Raw genomic sequence first — 18,989 nt, 5'->3', positions numbered from 1 at the left:
GAACTTTCCATATAGCCCATGGATCTTTATGCAAGGAGAGAGGTGCTGGGGATTGGCATAATCATCAACCGTCAGTGATTTCATTCTTCTTGCCAACACATTGAGGCCTTCACAGTAACTCCAAATAGAGGGGCCAGAAGGTGGTAAGGCCCAGGTCTCAGGCGCTTCATGAGCCAGGGGGCTGGAGTGATAGTACAGTAGATAGCATGCCTCTCCTCTGGCTCGCCTGTCTTTAATGAGTGCAGAAAGCACTGCCCTGAGTTCTATAAGCTGTTCCAGCACACCGCCAAACTCAAGAGGGCTGTGAATCCTTATTTACACGCCCCTTGGCCAGATGGGAGGCTGAGGACTTGGACCCCTGACTGCTCCTGAGTGGATGCAGTTTTGCGGCTGACTCGGAGTACTTCCAGAATTGTTCAATAGGAGAGAAAAACCCTGTGGCTGGTATCAGAAGGAAGAATGAAGTAAAGTTTTTAAGTAATGGTTTTTATTACATACTGTTACAAACTTAAGGCAAGAGAGGAAGGTTCGCGTAAATTTCTGATTTCTTAAAAAATCATAACACTGTGAGTGGCAAATAAAAAGTCACTCCAATATTATTGCTTTGGGTAATCTGGAATGTTTTACTTAGTAAATATTTATGTCTATTATGTATCAAGGACAGGCTGGAGCGATAGCACAGCAGTAGGGCGTTCACCTTTCATGCGGCCGACCTGTGTTTGATTCCTCCGCCCCTCTCGGAGAGCCCGGCAAGCTACCGAGAGTATTGTGCCTGCACGGCAGAGCCTGGCAAGCTACCTGTGGCATATTGAATATGCCTAAAAACAGTAACAATAAGTCTCACAATGAGAAACGTTACTGGTGCCCACTCAAACAAATCAATGAGCAACGGGATATATCAAGGACTGGAGCGATAGCACAGCGGGTAGGGCGTTTGTCTTGCACACGGCCAACCCAGGTTCGATTCCTCCATCCCTCTCAGAGAGCCCAGCAAGCTACCAAGAGTATCCAACCCGCACGGCAGAACCTGGCAAGCTACCCGTGGCATATTCAATATGCCAAAAACAGTAACAAGTCTCACAATGGAGATGTTACTGGTGCCCACTTGAGCAAATCGATGAACAACAGGACAACAGTGCTACAGAGCATTATGTATCAAACTGGGCTAAGAACTTTGCATTATTCTCTTTAGAATTCTCACAACCCTTGCAATAGATATTATTGTTACTCCAACTTAACTGATAAGGAAGCTAAGTCATAGAGAAGTCTAAGATGAATACAAAAATGATACAAATGAATAATATAAGAAAATTCATTGGGAAACCTAGTTTGGGGACTTTCGATTGACAAGTGGAGAGGTAGATATGTGGATTAACAGAATTACAGTACTTTTCTGCTAATTGAAAGAGTGTTAGGTACAGCGGGAGTGATAGTACAGCGGGTGGAGCACTTGCCTAACAGTAGAGTGGAATTCTAGAATGGAGAGAGAAGAGACAGCTAAGAGAATTGGTGATCTATTAGCTAGGTCTGTATGCTATGGCCGTGATTTAAATATGTGAATATATCTATAAATATGTATCTTTCCAAGTCTAAGTATTGATCTTAGGATGGAAACAGCCCCGAGAGAGGATCTTATTGAAAGTATCATTCTGCATATTTTATACACATGGCACATGAACCCTCCAACAAAACATGCTATTGCTTATGGAGTACTTGAGTTTGAAAGTGATCATGACATTGAAGAACATAGCACTGATTCATTCCACCAATTTATATTTTAGCTGTGCATGGAAATTCTCCATAAAATTAAGATTTTATTCTGGAGCCAGAGGGGAAAGTGCTTGCCTTGCACCCGGGTCAATCCCTGGCATCCCATATGGTTCCCTGAGCACCACCAGGAGTAATTCCTGAGTGTAGAGCCAGGAGTAAACCCTGAGTATTCCTGGAAGTAGCCGAAAAGCAAACAAAAAAATAAAGATTTTGTTCTATTGGGGTTTTGTTTTTAGGCCACACCCAGTGATGCTCAGGAGCTACTCCTGGCTCTGCAATCAGGAATCACTCCCTCAAAGGGCTCAGTGAATCATATAATGTTTCAGAGATCCAACCCAGGCCGGCCGTGTGCAAGGCAAGCCACCTTTCCAGCACTGTACTATCTCTCCAGCCCTCTACTGAGTTTTTAATTACCAGTTCCTGTGAACTTTTATCTAGTCACATGGAAACCTAAGATTTGTAAGACTTGGCAGTTTCGAACCAGATTTCTTCTACCGCTTTTTGACCCATGTCATACAGTTGCTGTAAGTGCTTCCACCCAGTTTTTGCAGTAATCATGATGTATTCTCTGTTCTCTGGCTGGAGCTGGCAAGAATACGCAGCCATGACCAATGACTGGCAAAAGCGACTGCACACAAGTAGGTACAAAGCACTCCTCTCTACAGCTGTCAGCGGAATGATGCTCTCGAACCCCGCCAGAACATGGCCTCCCACTTGAATAGGGTCCTTACTCTCAATCATCATGTACATAATGGTGATAGCCACCTCAAACACATAGTAGCCGTAGCTCATGTCATCAAAGTCGAGAACCCCGGACACTTGGTGTCCATTTCCTGAAGCCGACTTGCTGGGCTCTACCAAGATGTTGTGGTCATTAAGGTCCCCGTGATTGATACCTGAAAGGAGAAAAATCAAACCATGTAAATAAAAAGGTTACTTCAGACCCTACATTAGTCTCTTTTCATTACTCATTCTCAGGCATGATTGCTCAAATAACTGGATGAGCAGTTGAAAGGTAGAAACTCAGGGGCTGGAGAGACCATACAGCGAGTAGGCCCCTTGCCTTGCATACGGCTGACCTGGGATCGATCCCCAGCATCCCATATGGTTCTCCAAGAACTGCCAGGAGTGGATGATCCTGATCACTGTGTCCCAAAAAACAAAACAAAAAGACAGTTGAAACCAGGGGCTGGTGTACATGCTGCATAAATGCCTTACATGCTGTACTATACTCCGGACCCTGGCATGAGACCTTCCTAAGAGACACCAGAGAGCTGCCTCCTCTCTCTCCTGCTGAGCTCAGAAAAGGAGGCCAGCCAGCACCCAGGCACAGCTCTCACCAGGACCCTCACGTGGGGCCTGATAGCAACGTGTCCAATCTCCAAAATGGTGAGAAGTCCTGTTGCATGTGTGAATGAACTAGAAACTCAGAGTAAATGGGTCAATCAAAATAACAAACCAGGGGCTGGAGTGATAGCACAGCAGGTAGGGCGTTTGCCTTGCATGTGGCCAAACCGGGTTCAATTCCCAGCATCCCATATGGTCCCCTGGGTACCGCCAGGGGTGATTCCTGAGTGCTGAGTCAGGAGTAACCCCTGTGCATTGCCAGGTGTGACCCAAAAATTAATTAATTAATTAATTAATTAAATTAAATAAAAAACAAGCCAGTTTAAAAGCAGGTCACAGAATGATGATTTATAGGGTGATGCCATTTATCTAAAGAGTGAAAAGATGCAAAACACAACTATACATCATTTCTTTTTTGTTTGTTTGTTTGTTTTTGTTTTGGGGCCACACCTGGCAGTGCTCAGGGCTTATTCTTGGTTCTATGTACAGAGATGACTCCTGGTGGGGTTCAGGGGATATAAGGAGTGCCAGGGATCAATCAAACCCAGGTCTGTCATAGGAAAGACAAGTACCCTTCCTGCTATACAGTCTATACATAATTTCTGAACACACAAATAGTCATGATGTTGAAACCTATATGGAAATTTAGTTAAAAGAAAGAAGTAAAATACTTAAAGTTTAGAGTGGGCGGGGCTGGAGTAATAGCACAGCGGGTAGGGCGTTTGCCTTGCATGCAGCCGACCCGGGTTCGAATCCCAGCATCCCATATGGTCCCCTGAGCACTGCCAGGAGTGATTCCTGAGTGCAGAGCTAGGAGTAACCCCTGTGCATCGCCAGGTGTAACCCAAAAAGAAAAAAAAAGTTTAGAGTGGGCTTTAAATCTAGAATGTTAAGGAAAGTAAAAGTACTATTTTTTGAAAAGCAACAGGAGGGAACATAGCAAAAAAAAAAAAAAAAAATTGAGGGGGTCATGCCTGGTATTGTTCAGAAGTTAACTCCAGACTCTGCATTCAGGAATTATTCCTGGCAGTGCTCAGGGGACCATAGAGGAAGCTGCAGATCGTGCCCAGGTCAGCTGCGTTCAAGGCAAACACTTTGTACTATCTCTTGGGCCACGTATGGCAATTTTTTTAAAAAATTATTTTGTGTTTATTTTTGGGTCATACCCAGCAGTGCATAGGGGTTACTTCTGGCTCTGCACTCAGGAATTACTCCTGGTGGTGCTCGGGGGACCACATGGGATGCTGTGCATGGAAACCAGGTCAGCTGTGTGCAAGGCAAATGCCCTACCCGCTGTGCTATCAACCCCTGACAAAAATTTTAAAGCAAAGTCATACCTATATACTTTCCTGATGTCTTAAAATTTAACTATCAACTTTAAAAAAAATAGGGGAGTACTCACATTCTCGAAACTGCTTTAACTTGGCTGTTACTTCATTCTTGAACAACTGGATAACGTGCTCAACAATCTCTCGATTTCGATCCTGCCCCAAGGCATGCAGATACTTCTCCAAAAGAGGAACGTTTCTCAGATTCCAGATGAAGTTCTCCCGATGGAGACTACTTAACTTTGGATGCTGGAATTTCTAAATCAAAAGCAAGAAACTCTTAGACTCCTTCTAAGCTAGGGTGGGGCTTCTCAAGCTTTTACACTTGCAGCCCCTTTTTGCATGAGAAATGCAACTTGAAGGAACACTGCCAGAAACAGGCAGATTCCTAAGTAGTTGATCCTAGATTTTTTGCTGGGGACGGGAAGTGTCACACCCAGTGGTGCTCAGGGATTACTCCTGACTCTGTGCTCAGAGACTCTTTGTGGTGTTGAATATCAAATCCAGTTGGCCAGGTACAATCAGATGTCTTACTTGCTGTCCTATCACTCCAGCCCTGAATTTATTTTTTGTTTCTGAACTCTCAGAAATTTTTTATTGCCAGACTTTTCAAGACCCCCACATTCAATTACAACAGCATTTCTCCTAGGGTCCTTGACCTGCTCTAGTTAATGAGCCCACAATATAACAACACTTCATGTGAGTCCCGAGCAATTATTATCTTTAGCAGGGTGGGTGGGGCCCTTGCCCCACATGTGGCTGATTTGGGTTGATCCCTGCTACCCCACCTGCTCTGCAGAGCCTACCAGAGTGATCCCTGACTGCAGAGCCAGGACTAAACTCTTGAGTACAGCTGGGAATAACCCAAAAAAGAAAAGAAAAAAAAGAAAGAAAAAAAATAGCCCGGCAGGCTATCGAGAGTATCCCGCCAGCACCACAGAGTCTGGAAACATACCTGTGGTATATTGTATTCAATATGCCAAAAACAGTAACAAGTCTCAAAATGGACTTGTTACTTGTTACTGGTGCCTGCTCAAGCAAAACCGGAAGACAGTGCTACAGTGCACATTAGTTTCAAGATGAAATATACTTCTTTTTCCATTTAAGCAGTGCTAGGAATACCAAGACCCTCCTGTGCTTGGGGGTCACTCCCAAGGTGTTCAGTGAATCCTATGTTGCTGGGGACTCAACTGAAGGCTTCCAGCTATAAGACATGCACTCCAACTTTTTTTTTTTTTTTGCTTTTTGGGTCACACCCGGCAATGCACAGGGGTCATTCCTGGCTCATGCACTCAGGAATTACTCCTGGCGGTACTCAGGGGACCATATGGGATGCTGGGATTCGAACCCGGGTCGGCCGCGTGCAAGGCAAACGCCCTACCCGCTCTGCTATCACTCCAACCCCAACTCCAACTTTCTAAGCCATCTCCCCATCCCTGAACTACATTCCCCATCACAACCCAGCATACAGACACCCCCACTCATGTAAAGAATATGATCCCGGTCAACAATACAGACCAGAGGCAGGTGATACATCCGGAGGTTTGTATTTTGTTTGATTTCTCATCTTTGTGTGTGTGTGTGTGCATGGTGTGAAACTGAAGCATTGTGGGGGAGACTAGAAATCAAATCTAGGCCCTCAAATATGGGTGGGGGGAAGTGTTCTACCACCGAGCCATATTTCTAGTCCCTATTTTGACTTAAAAAATAAAGTGCTCCTCAAGAGACAGACAAACCAACTTCACTCATTTGTGGGATACAAAAAATAAAAAAACAGTCACTATCACTGTCACTGTCATCCCGTTGCTCATTGATTTGCTCGAGCGGGCACCAGTAATGTCTCCATCGTGATAAAAAAAACACACCATAGTATAAAACTAATATACAAGGACAGTAGAAACAATGGTCCATGCTTGGAAGCTTCCACAAATGGTGGGGGATGGGAGGAATGGATGGTGGGAGGTAACAGGATAGAGAAGGGATCACTATAACAATAATAGCGCTGTAGCACTGTCGTCCTGTGGTTCATTGATTTGCTCGAGTGGGCACCAGTAGCGTCTCCATTGTGAGACTTGTTACTGTTTTTGGCATATTGAATAAGCTACAGGTAGCTTGCCAGGCTCTGCCATGTGGGCGGGATACTCCCAGTAGCTTGCCGGGCTCTCCAGAGGGATGGAGGAATCAAACCTGCGTCAGCCGTGTGCAAGGCAAATGCCCTATCCGCTGTGCTATCGTTCCACCCCAATGACAACGACAATGATAGTTGGAAATAATTACTCTGGACAAGAACTGAGGGCTGGAAGGAGGTAAAGGGATATATATGATTGTTGGATATTAACACAAAGTGTTTTAGGTTTCATCAGCCCCTTTTCCTCTCCACAGAGAAGCTTATCATGCTTTTATGGGCACTTGTATACCCCGAGTTTATCTTTAACCTTTCTTTGTGCTTTACCTCTCATTCTGTTAGCCTCTAGATTCCTCAAGTCAGGCTTAGTTACTTAAAAAGTCAAACCTGTGTCTCTGGATTTGTTTTTCCTTTTGGGTCACACCTAGGGATGCTCAGGAATTACTCCTGGCGGTGCTCAGGGAACTATATGGGATGCCAGGGATTGAACCCAGGTCATCCGCATACAAGGCAAACACCCTACCTGCGGTACTATCGCTCCAGCCCTGACTCTGAATTTATCTGTAGTGAATTACTTGCCTTTCTCTTTCCCTATAACCTTTTCATATTTTACTGTGGAACAATATTCTTTGCTTAAACACAGAAAGACCATTAATGCTATGCTCCCAATATTTCAGTTAGTTGACTCTGAGATATAAGTATCTCAGACTCTGGGCATCCATCATAATTAATTGATTCGGTCTTCAGTTGCCGTCGTTCTTAACACTGGAACAGCATCCCACCAAGGCACCTCTGGGTGGACCCAAAGGGCAAGCAGCAAAGCTCCCCGGCATTGAAATGGGACAGTCTAGAAAGCATAAAGCTCAGTCTCAACATAAGCCATGATGACTAGAGACAGGACCCATGGGGTAGGGAAAGCTAAACCAGACTGAGGGACTAGTCTGGGAATTATGGTAAAAGCCTAGCTGGCTTTTAACCCTTGCTTGCCCTCAGAGCCCAGAGAACTACATTTTAGAATCTATATCTCTGTGTTTACCACATAACTGCAAGCTTTAATAAGAAGTAAGCTTACTTGTTTAGCATGTACTAGCAGCAAGGAAAAAGAGAAAAGCAATATAGGTGGTACTGGGAGACAAAACGTTTCTTTGAGTTAATCCCCCCAAAAGAATTGCCTCCGCCAAAACGCTTTACCTCTGTAAATGGTCAATCACACCTATGTGCAGTCCTGTACCTCGAACCCCCTCAGATCGTCTATATAAGTTATTCAGTTTTGGAATTAAACTGACCATCTGGATCATGTGTCCATGTCATCCCATCTCTTTGTTCCTCTGCTGGGGAGGGCTGGAGGCAGCTCGCCGTCACCAAACATGTTGTGCACCTTGGTACCTTTCAGTACTCATATTGCCAACCATAATGCCCAGAAGGAAAGAGAGAAAGAAAGAGACAGAGACAGAGATAGAGAGAAGAAGGCAGACTGGGGTGAGGAAGGGGTGGCAGGAGGGAAACTGGGGACACTGGTGGTGGGAAATGTACACTGGTGGAGGGATTAGTATTGGAACATTGTATGACTGAAACCATGGACAATTTTATAACTATGCATCTCATGTTGATTCAATTAAATTGTTTTCTTTAATTTTGTTTTAAAAATGCTCCTCAAAATTGGGGGGATAAAAAGATTAGAAAAGTAAAAGGCTGGAGTGATAGTACAGCAAGTAGGGCGTTTGCCTTGCACACAGCAGACCCGGGTTCAATTCCCAACATCCCATATGGTCCCCTGAGCACTGCCAGGAGTAATTCCTGAGTGCAAAACCAGGAGTAACCCCTGTCCATCGCCAGGTGTGACCCAAAAAGCAAAAAAGTAAAAAAATAAAGACAAAATTGAGAGAGCACCTACTCCCAGAGCCTGGTGTTTGAAATCCTTCCCATACCCTTGTTGTCACCATATCCCCTCTGAGCGGCCATGTGTGAACATTTCCCACGTGGTCAGAGAGTACAGGGGTTAAGGCCTCGCGTACAGCTGACCCTGGTTCCATCCCAGCACTACATACGGTCGCCCAAGTATTGCCAGGGGTCACTCCTCAGTACAGAGGCAGGAATAGCCCCTGAGGATTACCTGAGTATGGCCCAACACTACTCTCACCCCACCCGCACTCCCCAAAGAAACATACCTGCCACGCCACACGAGGTGCCTTCCCTCCTGCTGAGCGGCTGGCCTGGCCCCTCCTCTGGCCCAACCTCTCTGATAACACCCACACCAGGGGGTTTACGGTAACAGGGGCCTCACAACAGGATTAATCCTTCACTCCAGGACTGTCCGCCCAGGAGCCAAAGTGTGGACTTGTCCCCTTTCTGCAGAATCAACCTTTCCAGTGCTTCCTCTGCACCGGGACTCACTCTCCTGACCACCCAGTTAACCAATGCCACGCGGACCATGAACCCTGCAGGGTAAGCACTAAAAAGCAGCGAGGGTTGGGTACAGAGTACAGATGGAGGGGATGGAGGGGGAGACCAGTTTGTACCCGAATGCTGCTGTTATACTGCTTATTTTCATATGTTACTTTCATTCTTCAAAAAAATATGAGGGGGGATGGGCCAAAGCGACAGCACAGTGGGGAGGGCATCTGCCTTGCACTCGGCCAACCTGGGCTCGATTCTAAGCACCCCATATGGTCCGCCGAGCACTGTCAGTAGTATTTCCTGAGTGCAGAGCCAGGAACAACCCCTGAGCATTGTTGGGTGTTACCCAAAAATCAAAAAAAAAAAAAATGAGGAGGGCTGGGTTGATAGTACTGCAGATAAGGAGTTTGCCTTGCATGCAGTTGGCCCAGATTTGATTCCTGACACCACATATGATCCCCAAACCCCGCCAGGAGTGATTTCTGAGCGCAGAGCCAGGAGTCAGCCCTCGGCACCACTAGGTGTGGCCAAAAACAAAACAAAAAAAGTGTTTTTAATTAAAATATGAGGGGCTGGAAAGATGCCTCGGATGGAAGAGCAGAACACAGCCTGTGTGAGGCGCTGAGAGGATCCCTGACACTGCAAGCGCACCCCGCGATGCCAGAGCAGAACAGTGCTAGGCTGCACTGGCCTGAGGCACTGCGCCACTGGAGCCTGTCTTTTTGGTTGTTTTTTTTGTTTTGTTTTGTTCTTTTTTGTTTTTTGTTTTTTTTGTCTTTTTGGGTCACACCGGCAATACACAGGAATTACTCCTGGCGGTGCTCAGGGGACCATATGGGATGCTAGGAATTGAACCCAGGTCAGCCGCGTGCAAGGCAAACGCCCTATCCACTGTGCTATCACTCCAGCCCTGGTTTTTGTTTTTTTGGGCTTTTTTTTGAGGAGGGTGTTTGGGCCACACCTGACAATGCTCAGTGGTTACTCCTGGCTTGGCTCTGCACTCAGGAATCACTCCTGACAGTGCTCAGGGAACATATAAGATGCTGGGAACTGAAGCCGGGTCAGCCACATGCAAATCAAGCGCCTTACCCATTGTACTATCTCTCCATTCCTCCATTCCCAAGCAACCCCTATTTTTAAAAGGTGAAATTGGGGGCCGGGGTGTGGCTTAAGTGACAGAACATATGCCTTGAGTGTATGAGATCCTGAATTCAATCCCTGGCACACCATGGTCTCTCAAGCCCTGCTGGGCAGGGGGAAGGGTGGGAGGGAAAGAGGGAGGGAGAATTGTAAGACTGGTTGGGCAGTAGTTCACCAAGGCAGGCTTACGTCACCTTCTATGACAGTGGCACTGTTACCTCGTGTCACCCACAGGAACCTCAGCTCCAAGCACCCTCCAGTGGGCTGGGGGAGGATACTTGGAATCCACTTGTGGAAACAGATTTGGGTTTCAACTGGCCCCACCACTCACCAGTTCAGATCTTTGTCTCAGGGGCCAGAGCAGTAGGACAGTGGGCAGGGTGTTTGCCAATCATGTGGTCAACCCGGTTCAATCCCGGGCAACCAAGAGGGTCATCTGAGCCTGCCAGGGGTGATCCCTGAGTGCAGAGGAAGTCCTGAGCACCACCAGGTGAGACCCAAAATCAAAAAAAGGAATGAAATGAGAGTATGGAGAGCACTCTTACAGTCATCTGCATAGGCGGGAACAGACTGAAGGCCCGGCCCAAACAGGAGCGCCCTGAAAGTGCTGACTCTGCCCGACCCACTCTCCTCCTGTCTCCGGCAAATGCCAGCCTGAGCCTGAGAGTTTAATCCTGGTTCCCATTTCCCACACACTGTTCCCTTCCGTACGAAGCTCCCAGCATGCAGCTCACAGGCATGCTCAGAGTAGTTCCTGCTTATCCTTGTTCCTGCTTCTCCTTGAGGGATACCTTCAGAGCCTGAGGTTGTCCTCCTGTCCTTCCAGCCACAGCCAAACTCCAGTCCAGGCAGCCAGAGCCCTTCACTTCAAAGGCTCCCCTCCCCTCTGCCTCGCACCCCCATACCTAGACTCATCAGTGGCCCAGCAACACCCCCAACAGGCCAGTCCCAACTTCCGCCACACCCACAGGATTAAGGGACTGCACCTGGGCCCTATCCTGAACGGATTCCATGCTCACGCCCAAACTGAGAACTTAAACACCTGCAGAGAGACAGGGTGAGGGGAGGGGAGCCAATACAGGTAAAGATACATTAGACGAAAACTGCAACACTCTACCGAGGGAGGAATGTGCTTCCTGGTTCCCGCTGGGGCTGCCCCTGTGCCTTGTAAGACAATTTCAAATAGTGCTGGGCAGAGGGGCTACAGCGATAGCACAGTGGGGAGGGCGTTTGCCTTGCATGCAAACAACCTGGGTTCGATTCCCAGCATCCTATACGGTCCCCCGAGCACCGCCAGGAGTAATTCCTGAGTGCAGAGCCAGGAGTAACTCCTGTGCATCGCTAGGTGTACCCAAAAAGGAAAAAAAAAGAAACTGCTGAACAGACCCCAGGTAGCTAACTACAGGGCAGAACTGCCTTGCCAAGCACAGACACATGACCGGGGCCAGAACAAAAGCACAGCAGGTAAGGCACTTGCCTTGCACATGGCCAACTGGGGTTCGATCCCCAGCATTGCCTATGGTCCCCTGAGTCCACCACGAGTGATCCCTGAGCACAGAGCCAGGAGTAAGGCCTGAGTGCTGCCAGGTGTGGCCCAAATAACAAACCCAAACCAAAAATTTTTCAAAAATTAACAAAACTCTCATAAACAGGTACACGACTTGCATGCAGCAGACTCCAGGCTGATCCTCAGCACCACCTGGTCCCCCAAGGACCGCCAGGAGCAGCCCTGGAGGACTCTGAGCACTGCTAGGTGTGCCGGGGTCCAGGGTCCCCAGCTCCCTAGGGCCTGAGCAGCACCACATCTGCACGAGTCAGTCTGTAGGCTGAGAATCTCGGGCAGAATCCCCCCTGAGCACTGTTTAGAAGGCCTCCTCCAGACCCAAACTCTTCGAAACAACCCCCCCAAGTCTTACCTCCAGGGTCTGATCCAACCTGGCGGCCAGCTTTCCAATTTCATATAACAGCTGGGGGCTCATGGGGATCTCTGCGATGGGTCTTCCAGGGAGGTAAGTCAGCAGCCTCACCAAGTAGCTTTTGGTTTCAGAGCCTTGATCTAAATGGATGGAATGATACATGCTTTCAACTGGCCTTGAAAAAAAATGACTGGAGACAATTCTGCCTCTGCAAATGATTGCCAAGAATAATAGAGATTAGAGAATATGGACCAAGAGGGAAAGTGCTAACCAAATGAACTGGGCAGGATTATATGAGACAGGGCGGGTGGATCAATCAAGCATGTAAAACAGCCTAAGCATGTGAAACTGCCAAATCGTAAAACACTGGAATCAGCTGTTTAGGTATCAACAAAATTATAACTCCAATTTGTTGGCCTTAGTACTAAACATAAATTATCTGCTTTGATAAATAAATGACTAAAACACCCCTTCATAAGCTTGAAATTGAGCAAAGTGTGGAATTTTTCTTCTTTTTTTATTAATTGAATCATACAACTGTGGGTTTTGGGGTTTTTTTAATGGCTCTCAGAATCACCAGTTTCTTCCAGGGCAAATCAGGAATAGTTTGTGTTTACAACACAGGACGGTATTCATTGAGAACTGTTCTGAGACTTGGTTGTTTAGAGGGAAGCAAATTTAGATAGAAAGGATTAATGATTGAGAGAAAAAAAACAGGGTCCAAGCGATGGTACAATGGGTAGGATGCTTGTCCTGCATGCAGCCAAGCCCAGTTTGAGCCACAGCACCCCATATGGCTCCCTGATTCCTATCAGAAGTGATCCCTGAGTGCAGAATCAGGAGTGTGTTCCCTGAGCATCGCTGGATTGCCCCTCCCCCCCAAATTCCATGCCTTCAAAACAAATTCCAAGCAACTGATTTCAGACAGCAGCTTAGAGGATTCTACTAGACACCTCTGTTATAACATTTGAGCAGTCAGAGGTAAAAGTGACCGAGACTCACAGATGAGAACCTGTTGCTTTATGAATTTCAGTTGTTTGCCCAAGGTCACGTAGACAGTGAAGATAAAAAGTAGAACCCAAACTTTCTGATGTCTACTTCCTATTATTTTTTCCACTATATCACAGCACCAAAGCATACAACTGTTCTGATTCATACCAATACTTCATCATCTTTCTGCTTAAAAACACAACAGAGGGGGCTAGTGCGATAGCACGGTGGGTAGGGCATTTACCTTGCACACAGCTGACTTGGGTTCAATTCCTATCATCCCATTTGGTCCCCCGAGCCAGGAATAATTCCCAAATGCATAATCTAGGAGAGACTGCTGTGCATCACCGGGTATGAAACCCCCCCCCAAAAAAAAGGGGGAAAAAATACAACAGAGGAGCCAGAGCAATAGTACAGCAGGTAAGGGGGGTGTGTCTTACATGTGGCCAACCCAGGTTCTATCCCTGGTACCCCATATGGTGCTCTGAGCCGTCCAGGAGAGGTCCCTGAGAGCAGACCCAGGAATATGTGCTGAGCACAGCTAAGTGTGGCCGACAAAACACCAACCAACCAAACAAAATCATAAGAGATGTTGGAATGGAGCCAAGTGTTAGGGTATATGCCTCACCTGTGTGAGGCCCCAGGTTTATACCAAATAAAACAAACCTTGTTCTGTGATTGTCACATCTTCTCTAAGCAGAACTATTAATACCAGGGGCTAGGAGATAATACAGCAGTTAGGGTACATGCCCAACATGCACATGGCCCAGGTTAGGCGCCAGCAACACATGCCTCCTGGGTGCTGCTGGGTGTATCTGCGGAGGCGCCCAGCACAGCAGGTTCCCAGCAGCTCCACACCCTCAGGCCCGAGCACTGAACCCCAAGCACTGCTGGCCAAGTATCACCAGATTCCCCCAGACTCTGAGCAGTGCTTCGGAATTCCCTCCCGCCCCCCAAAATATTATATCTAGGATAGAGAACTAGTACAGGGGTTAAGCGGCTTGCCTTGCATGTAGCAAACACCAGTCCGATTCCCAGAACTACATGATTCCCCAACACCGCTGGGAGCAGTCCCCTAGCTCCGCAAAGTCCAGCAACTCCCCAAAAGCAGAAGTAGGGGCTGGAGCGATAGCACAGCGGGTAGGGCGTTTGCCTTGCATGCGGCTGACCCAGGTTCGATTCCCAGCATCCCATATAGCCCGCTGAGCACCACCAGGAGTAATTCCTGAGTGCATGAGCCAGGAGTAACCCTTGTGCATTGCCAGGTGTGACCCAAAAAGCAAAAGCAAAAGCAAAAAAAAAAAAAAGAAAAAGCAGACGTAACACCTAATCCCAGGCCTAACAAATTCTGAACCAGAGTCCCAATCTACACTTGAATCATGGCCAGGCCTCTCCCAGCTGCTGAAAAAAAATATCCACATCTATATTTGGAGTCTCTTGCCCCCATGCCTGGCTGTCTTCACTGGGGTCCCTCAGAAAGGGTGGGCTGAGTTTCCCTCCCCACCCCGAGCAGAGTCCCCACAGCCAAAGACCTCCAGAACCCAGCCACAGCCATGCTCAAGGCCCCTCTCCACACGTTTGGATGAGCCTCAGCATGAAGGAACTGGCAGAGGAACCCAGGTGTGTGGGACCTGAGCTGAGACCTCCAAGCCTGCTCGGATGGGGACTGGGCCTCTTCCGCCCAGATTCCCCATTTTCCAGTAGCTAGGTGGTCACACCCAGAAACTGCTCCCAGCACCGTGCAATCCCATCAATAGTCAACATCCAGAGACTATAAAACCAAGCTCCCGGAAGCGACATCTTATAGCCTAGTTCTCCCTCTCGGAGAACCTGGCAAGCTACTGAGAGTCCTGCCCTCATGGGAGAGCCTGGCAAGCTACCTGGGCGTATTCATATGCCAAAACCAGTAACAATGATGGGTCTCATTCCTCTGACCCTGAAAGAGCCTCCAATGCGGCACCCTTGGGAAGGACGAGTAAAGAGAGGCTTCTAAAATCTCAGGGCTAGGATGAATGGAGACGTTACTGAGACTGCTCAAGAAAATCGATGATCAACGGGATGATGATGATGATGATGATGGTGATCTATATTTGGAACTACGAAATCTGGGTCCCTGTAGCCAAAAGGCAGCAACATCCATGGATGGTGGCGCAAGCTGGGAGCCTCACCGATGGACAGGAGTGAGGTGATGCTGTCTCCCTTGGTACGATGCACCGCAGCAGTGGGGAATCCAGCAGCGCTCAGAAACATGATGATGTGGCTCTGTACCTCGATTAGGTCTGGAGTTTTGCTGGACTCAGTGTTGTTGATTTTGAGGACATAATCGGTTGGACCCTGCGGGGTGTCTTCGGCTCTTGAAATGCACACATGAAAATTTTGGTCATCGTAGCTAGGAAGCGGCCGGATCTTGGACACTTTTAACCCAAACACTGATTCCACGAGTGCACTGGCTTGTGCCTCAGTGAAAGCAGGTTTGGTCAGGGCCTGTGCCTGCTGCTCATCAGCATTTGACATGTCTGTGTGGGACATGGAAAGGACACAGTAAATGAATATCTTCATTGAACTGATTTTTGATAAACCAATACTAATTTTTTTCAATACTATTTTTTTTTCATTTTTTATTTTTGAGACATAGCCAGCAGTGCTCAGGGCTTATTCCCTGCTTTGCACTCAGAAGCCACTTCTAGCAGGGCTCAGGGAAACCAAATGGGGTAATGGGGATCAAACCCAGGTGGGCCATGTGCAAGGCAAGTGCCCTTCCCACTGCACAACTGCTCTGGCCCCTATTTCTGCACTTTTCTTGAGAACTAATTTTCACCTAAACTTGGGGGGAAAAAAAGTAAAATCAGCAAAGGAGAGAAAACAGGTGTTCTGTCAGGTGAAGCAATATCTTTGCATCATCAATTATTTTAAGATTTACTTTGCAAACTGGAGGTTTGCTTCCAGGAACAGAACCCAAACCAGGAAAGCAACAGGGCACCCTCTAGACCAGGAGTCTTCAACTGCCTGACTGTAGGCGCAGAAAGGTTGAAAAACCACTGGTCTCCCAACTCAATCAGAACTGCAAATCCAGAGCTGGAGCGACAGTACAGTGAGTAGGGTGTCTGCCTTGCACGTGGCCAGCCTAGTTTGGATCCCCGGCATCCCATGTGGTCCCCCAAGCACCGTCAGAGGTAATTCCTGAGGGCAGAGCCAGGAGTAGGAGTAGTCTCTGAGCATTGCCAGGTGGACATCCCCCACCCACACACCCCACCCCCCAAAAAATTCCCTGTCGGTCCATGGACCTGTATGGAAGATAGGTTCAGGCCTATAGGTATAAAAAGGGTGAAGAGTGCCAGAAGACAGTAAAGTGGGTAAGGTGCTTGCAGGTTCAATTCCAGGCACCCAGATAGATCCCTAGGCCTGCCAGGAGTGTTCCCTGAGTTCAGAGCCAAGAGTAAATCCTGAGCACAGGCGGTGCAGTCCCCTGCCCCCAGAAAAAAAAAAAAACTAAAATATAAATCAAATATTAAAAAGGAGGACGAACTCAGCTTGTCTAATTCCTCCTCTCCCATCTCCCTTTCCCCGACTTTAGTTCCAGAGATAATAATATCCGTCGGTGAGGTTTAGTGCCTTGCCCATGTTACATTACCAAATTACAGAAAATCACTCTGTACACTAAACGCCCAATCCAGGATTATGTCCCTTTGATTATAGTACTGTACATTGTGGTGTTATAACGCATATTCAAATGATTATTTTCATTCACAAATTTTGTTATATCAGAAGGATTGTCTAGTGTATCATGCATAAAGGCAGGAATCAATGTGCAAAGTCTAGAGTGAAGCTCTGTGGGAGATAGGAAATGTGCTTAGTAAGCTCTCGCACATCTGAAAAATAACTCACAAACAGCCTAAGCAATAAAACTTAGAGACTGTTGAAAACAATTTCCCAAGGCGACAAGTACTAAACAGCACTGTAGCACTAGTACTTGTACTAGTACAATACCATTGTTTATCGATTTGCTCGAGCAGGCACCAGTAACATCTCCATTGTGAAACTTGTTGTTACTGTTTCTGGCATATCAAATACGCCACAGGTAGCTTGCCAGGCTCTGCCATGCAGGCAGGATACTCTCCGTAGCTTGCCGGGCTCTCCGAGAGGGACAGAAAAATCGAACCCTGGTCGGGCGCATGCAAGGCAAACACCTTACTGGCTATACTATTGCTCCAGTCCAGATGAAGCCAAAAATGAGCTTGCGGGGGCTGAAGCGATAGCACAGCAGGTAGGGCATTTGCCTTGCACATGGCTGACCCAGGTTTGATTCCCAGCATCCCATATGGTTCCCCCGAGCATGCCAGGAATAATTTCTGAGTGCATGAGCCAGGAGTAAACCCTGTGCATCAACGCCAGATGTGACCCAAAAAGCAAAAAAAGAAGACCTTGGATTAAGTACTACTGAAATGTCCAAAACTGTCTTTATTTAAATTGCAATGAATGGAGCTGGAGTGATAGCACAGCGGGTAGGGCGTTTGCCTTGCACTCGGGCGACCCAGGTTCGATTCCCAGCATCCCACATGGTCCCCTGAGCACCACCAGGAGTAATTTCTGAATGCAGAGCCAGGAGCATTGCTGGGTGTGGCCCCAAAAGCAAAAATAAATTAAAAATAAATAAATAATAATATATTTTCTATTGCTAAGAAGAATTGAACTTGAATTTTTTTTTCAAAAAAAAAAAAAAGAAAGTACAGCAAGTAGGGCACCTGCCTTAGATATTGTCAACTCAGGCTGGATCCCAAACACCATAGGTTCCCTGAGCCCCACCAGGAGTGATACCTGAGCATCGCTGGTGTGGCCCCCAAAACAACAACATAAATTTGTGCTGGAAATTTGTTTTTTAAATCCACAAGTGAGAGAAATAATTACATCCTAAGGAAAGATACTTATTCAAAAGAAGAAATCAAATTGAGATTTTGACTTTATTAGATAAGGTGAGGGTAAGGCCACTTAGGTAATGACAATCTCTGCCACTATCCAGTCAGTGTAGCTCCTGACTATCCAGGGACAAACCAAAAGCACTGGAATATTTCTAAACTTTATTTATTTATTTATTTATTTTTATTTCTGCTTTTTAGGTAATGCTCAGGGGTTACTCCTGGCTCTGCACTCAGGAATTACCCCTGGCGGTAATTTAAGTCCCTAAACTTAATTTTTTAATTTATTTTTATTTTGGGGTGGGGGTTAACACCCAGCAATGCTCAAGGGTTCCTGGCTCTGCACTCAGGAATCATTCCTGGCCGTGCTCGGGGAACCATATGGGATGCCGAAGATGGAACCCGGGTCAGCTGCATGCAAGACAAACACCCTAACTACTGTGCTATCTCTCCGACCCCAAGGGCACTGGAAGATTTCTGAACGTCCTTCAAAAGTTACTTTAATAAGTTCCTTACACTCACTTTTCTCTTTTCCCAAAACACTCCAATTCCAAGCTTCACTCCTGCTAAACTGTAAATAACACAACCCCTTTGCATTTTATGGTACAGTATTGGATGGCCCTTCGATGGATGCTGCATTCTACAAAAAGAATGGTCAGCTCTTGTTGCTCGAAATCAGAACAGATGTTTCTCCTGGTAAGGAACAGGTTTGGGGGAGCTTGCTGGGAGGAAAACGTCCTAGCCCGTTTTTGCAGAGGCTTTGGGTACGCGGGTACGTTTTTCAAAACTTATGCCTGAAACTTACTCATCAGACTTTGCACTCTTGAGTGTCACCGACTTGCAAAGGTGAAAACAGGGAGACACTTACCTCAGTGGGGGACCCGCCGGCCGGGACCAAGGGGTATCGGAGAGCTGATTTTCCCGGGGTGGGGGGCGGCTGCAGACCCTCTTCGGGGGAAGCCTGGGCGTCACTAGGCAGCACCGGCCGGGCCCAGAAAGACTTTTGCAAATCACGGGCTTGCACTCAGTTCTCGCAGGATCTCGTTTCACTGGAAACCAGCCT

The 18,989-nt window shown here is 47.1% G+C and overlaps 1 protein-coding gene across 1 annotated transcript; it reads right to left on the bottom strand.

Moving 5' to 3' along the window:
- Positions 1–525: 525 nt before the first annotated feature.
- Positions 526–18,933, bottom strand: HYKK (hydroxylysine kinase). Its single transcript, XM_004611763.3, has 5 exons — positions 18,795–18,933; positions 15,182–15,529; positions 12,024–12,163; positions 4,520–4,703; positions 526–2,666 (listed from the first exon to the last, which is right to left on the bottom strand). Exons 2-5 carry the CDS (start codon positions 15,525–15,527, stop codon positions 2,221–2,223), a joined length of 1,116 nt encoding a protein of 371 aa, XP_004611820.3. The 5' UTR covers positions 15,528–15,529; positions 18,795–18,933; the 3' UTR covers positions 526–2,220.
- Positions 18,934–18,989: the final 56 nt, after the last annotated feature.

Source organism: Sorex araneus, chromosome 3 (assembly GCF_027595985.1).
Source record: "Sorex araneus isolate mSorAra2 chromosome 3, mSorAra2.pri, whole genome shotgun sequence".
Taxonomy (NCBI): domain Eukaryota; kingdom Metazoa; phylum Chordata; class Mammalia; order Eulipotyphla; family Soricidae; genus Sorex; species Sorex araneus.
Note: the sequence above shows the minus strand (reverse complement) of the source record. Positions and strands in the feature narration are given on the sequence as shown.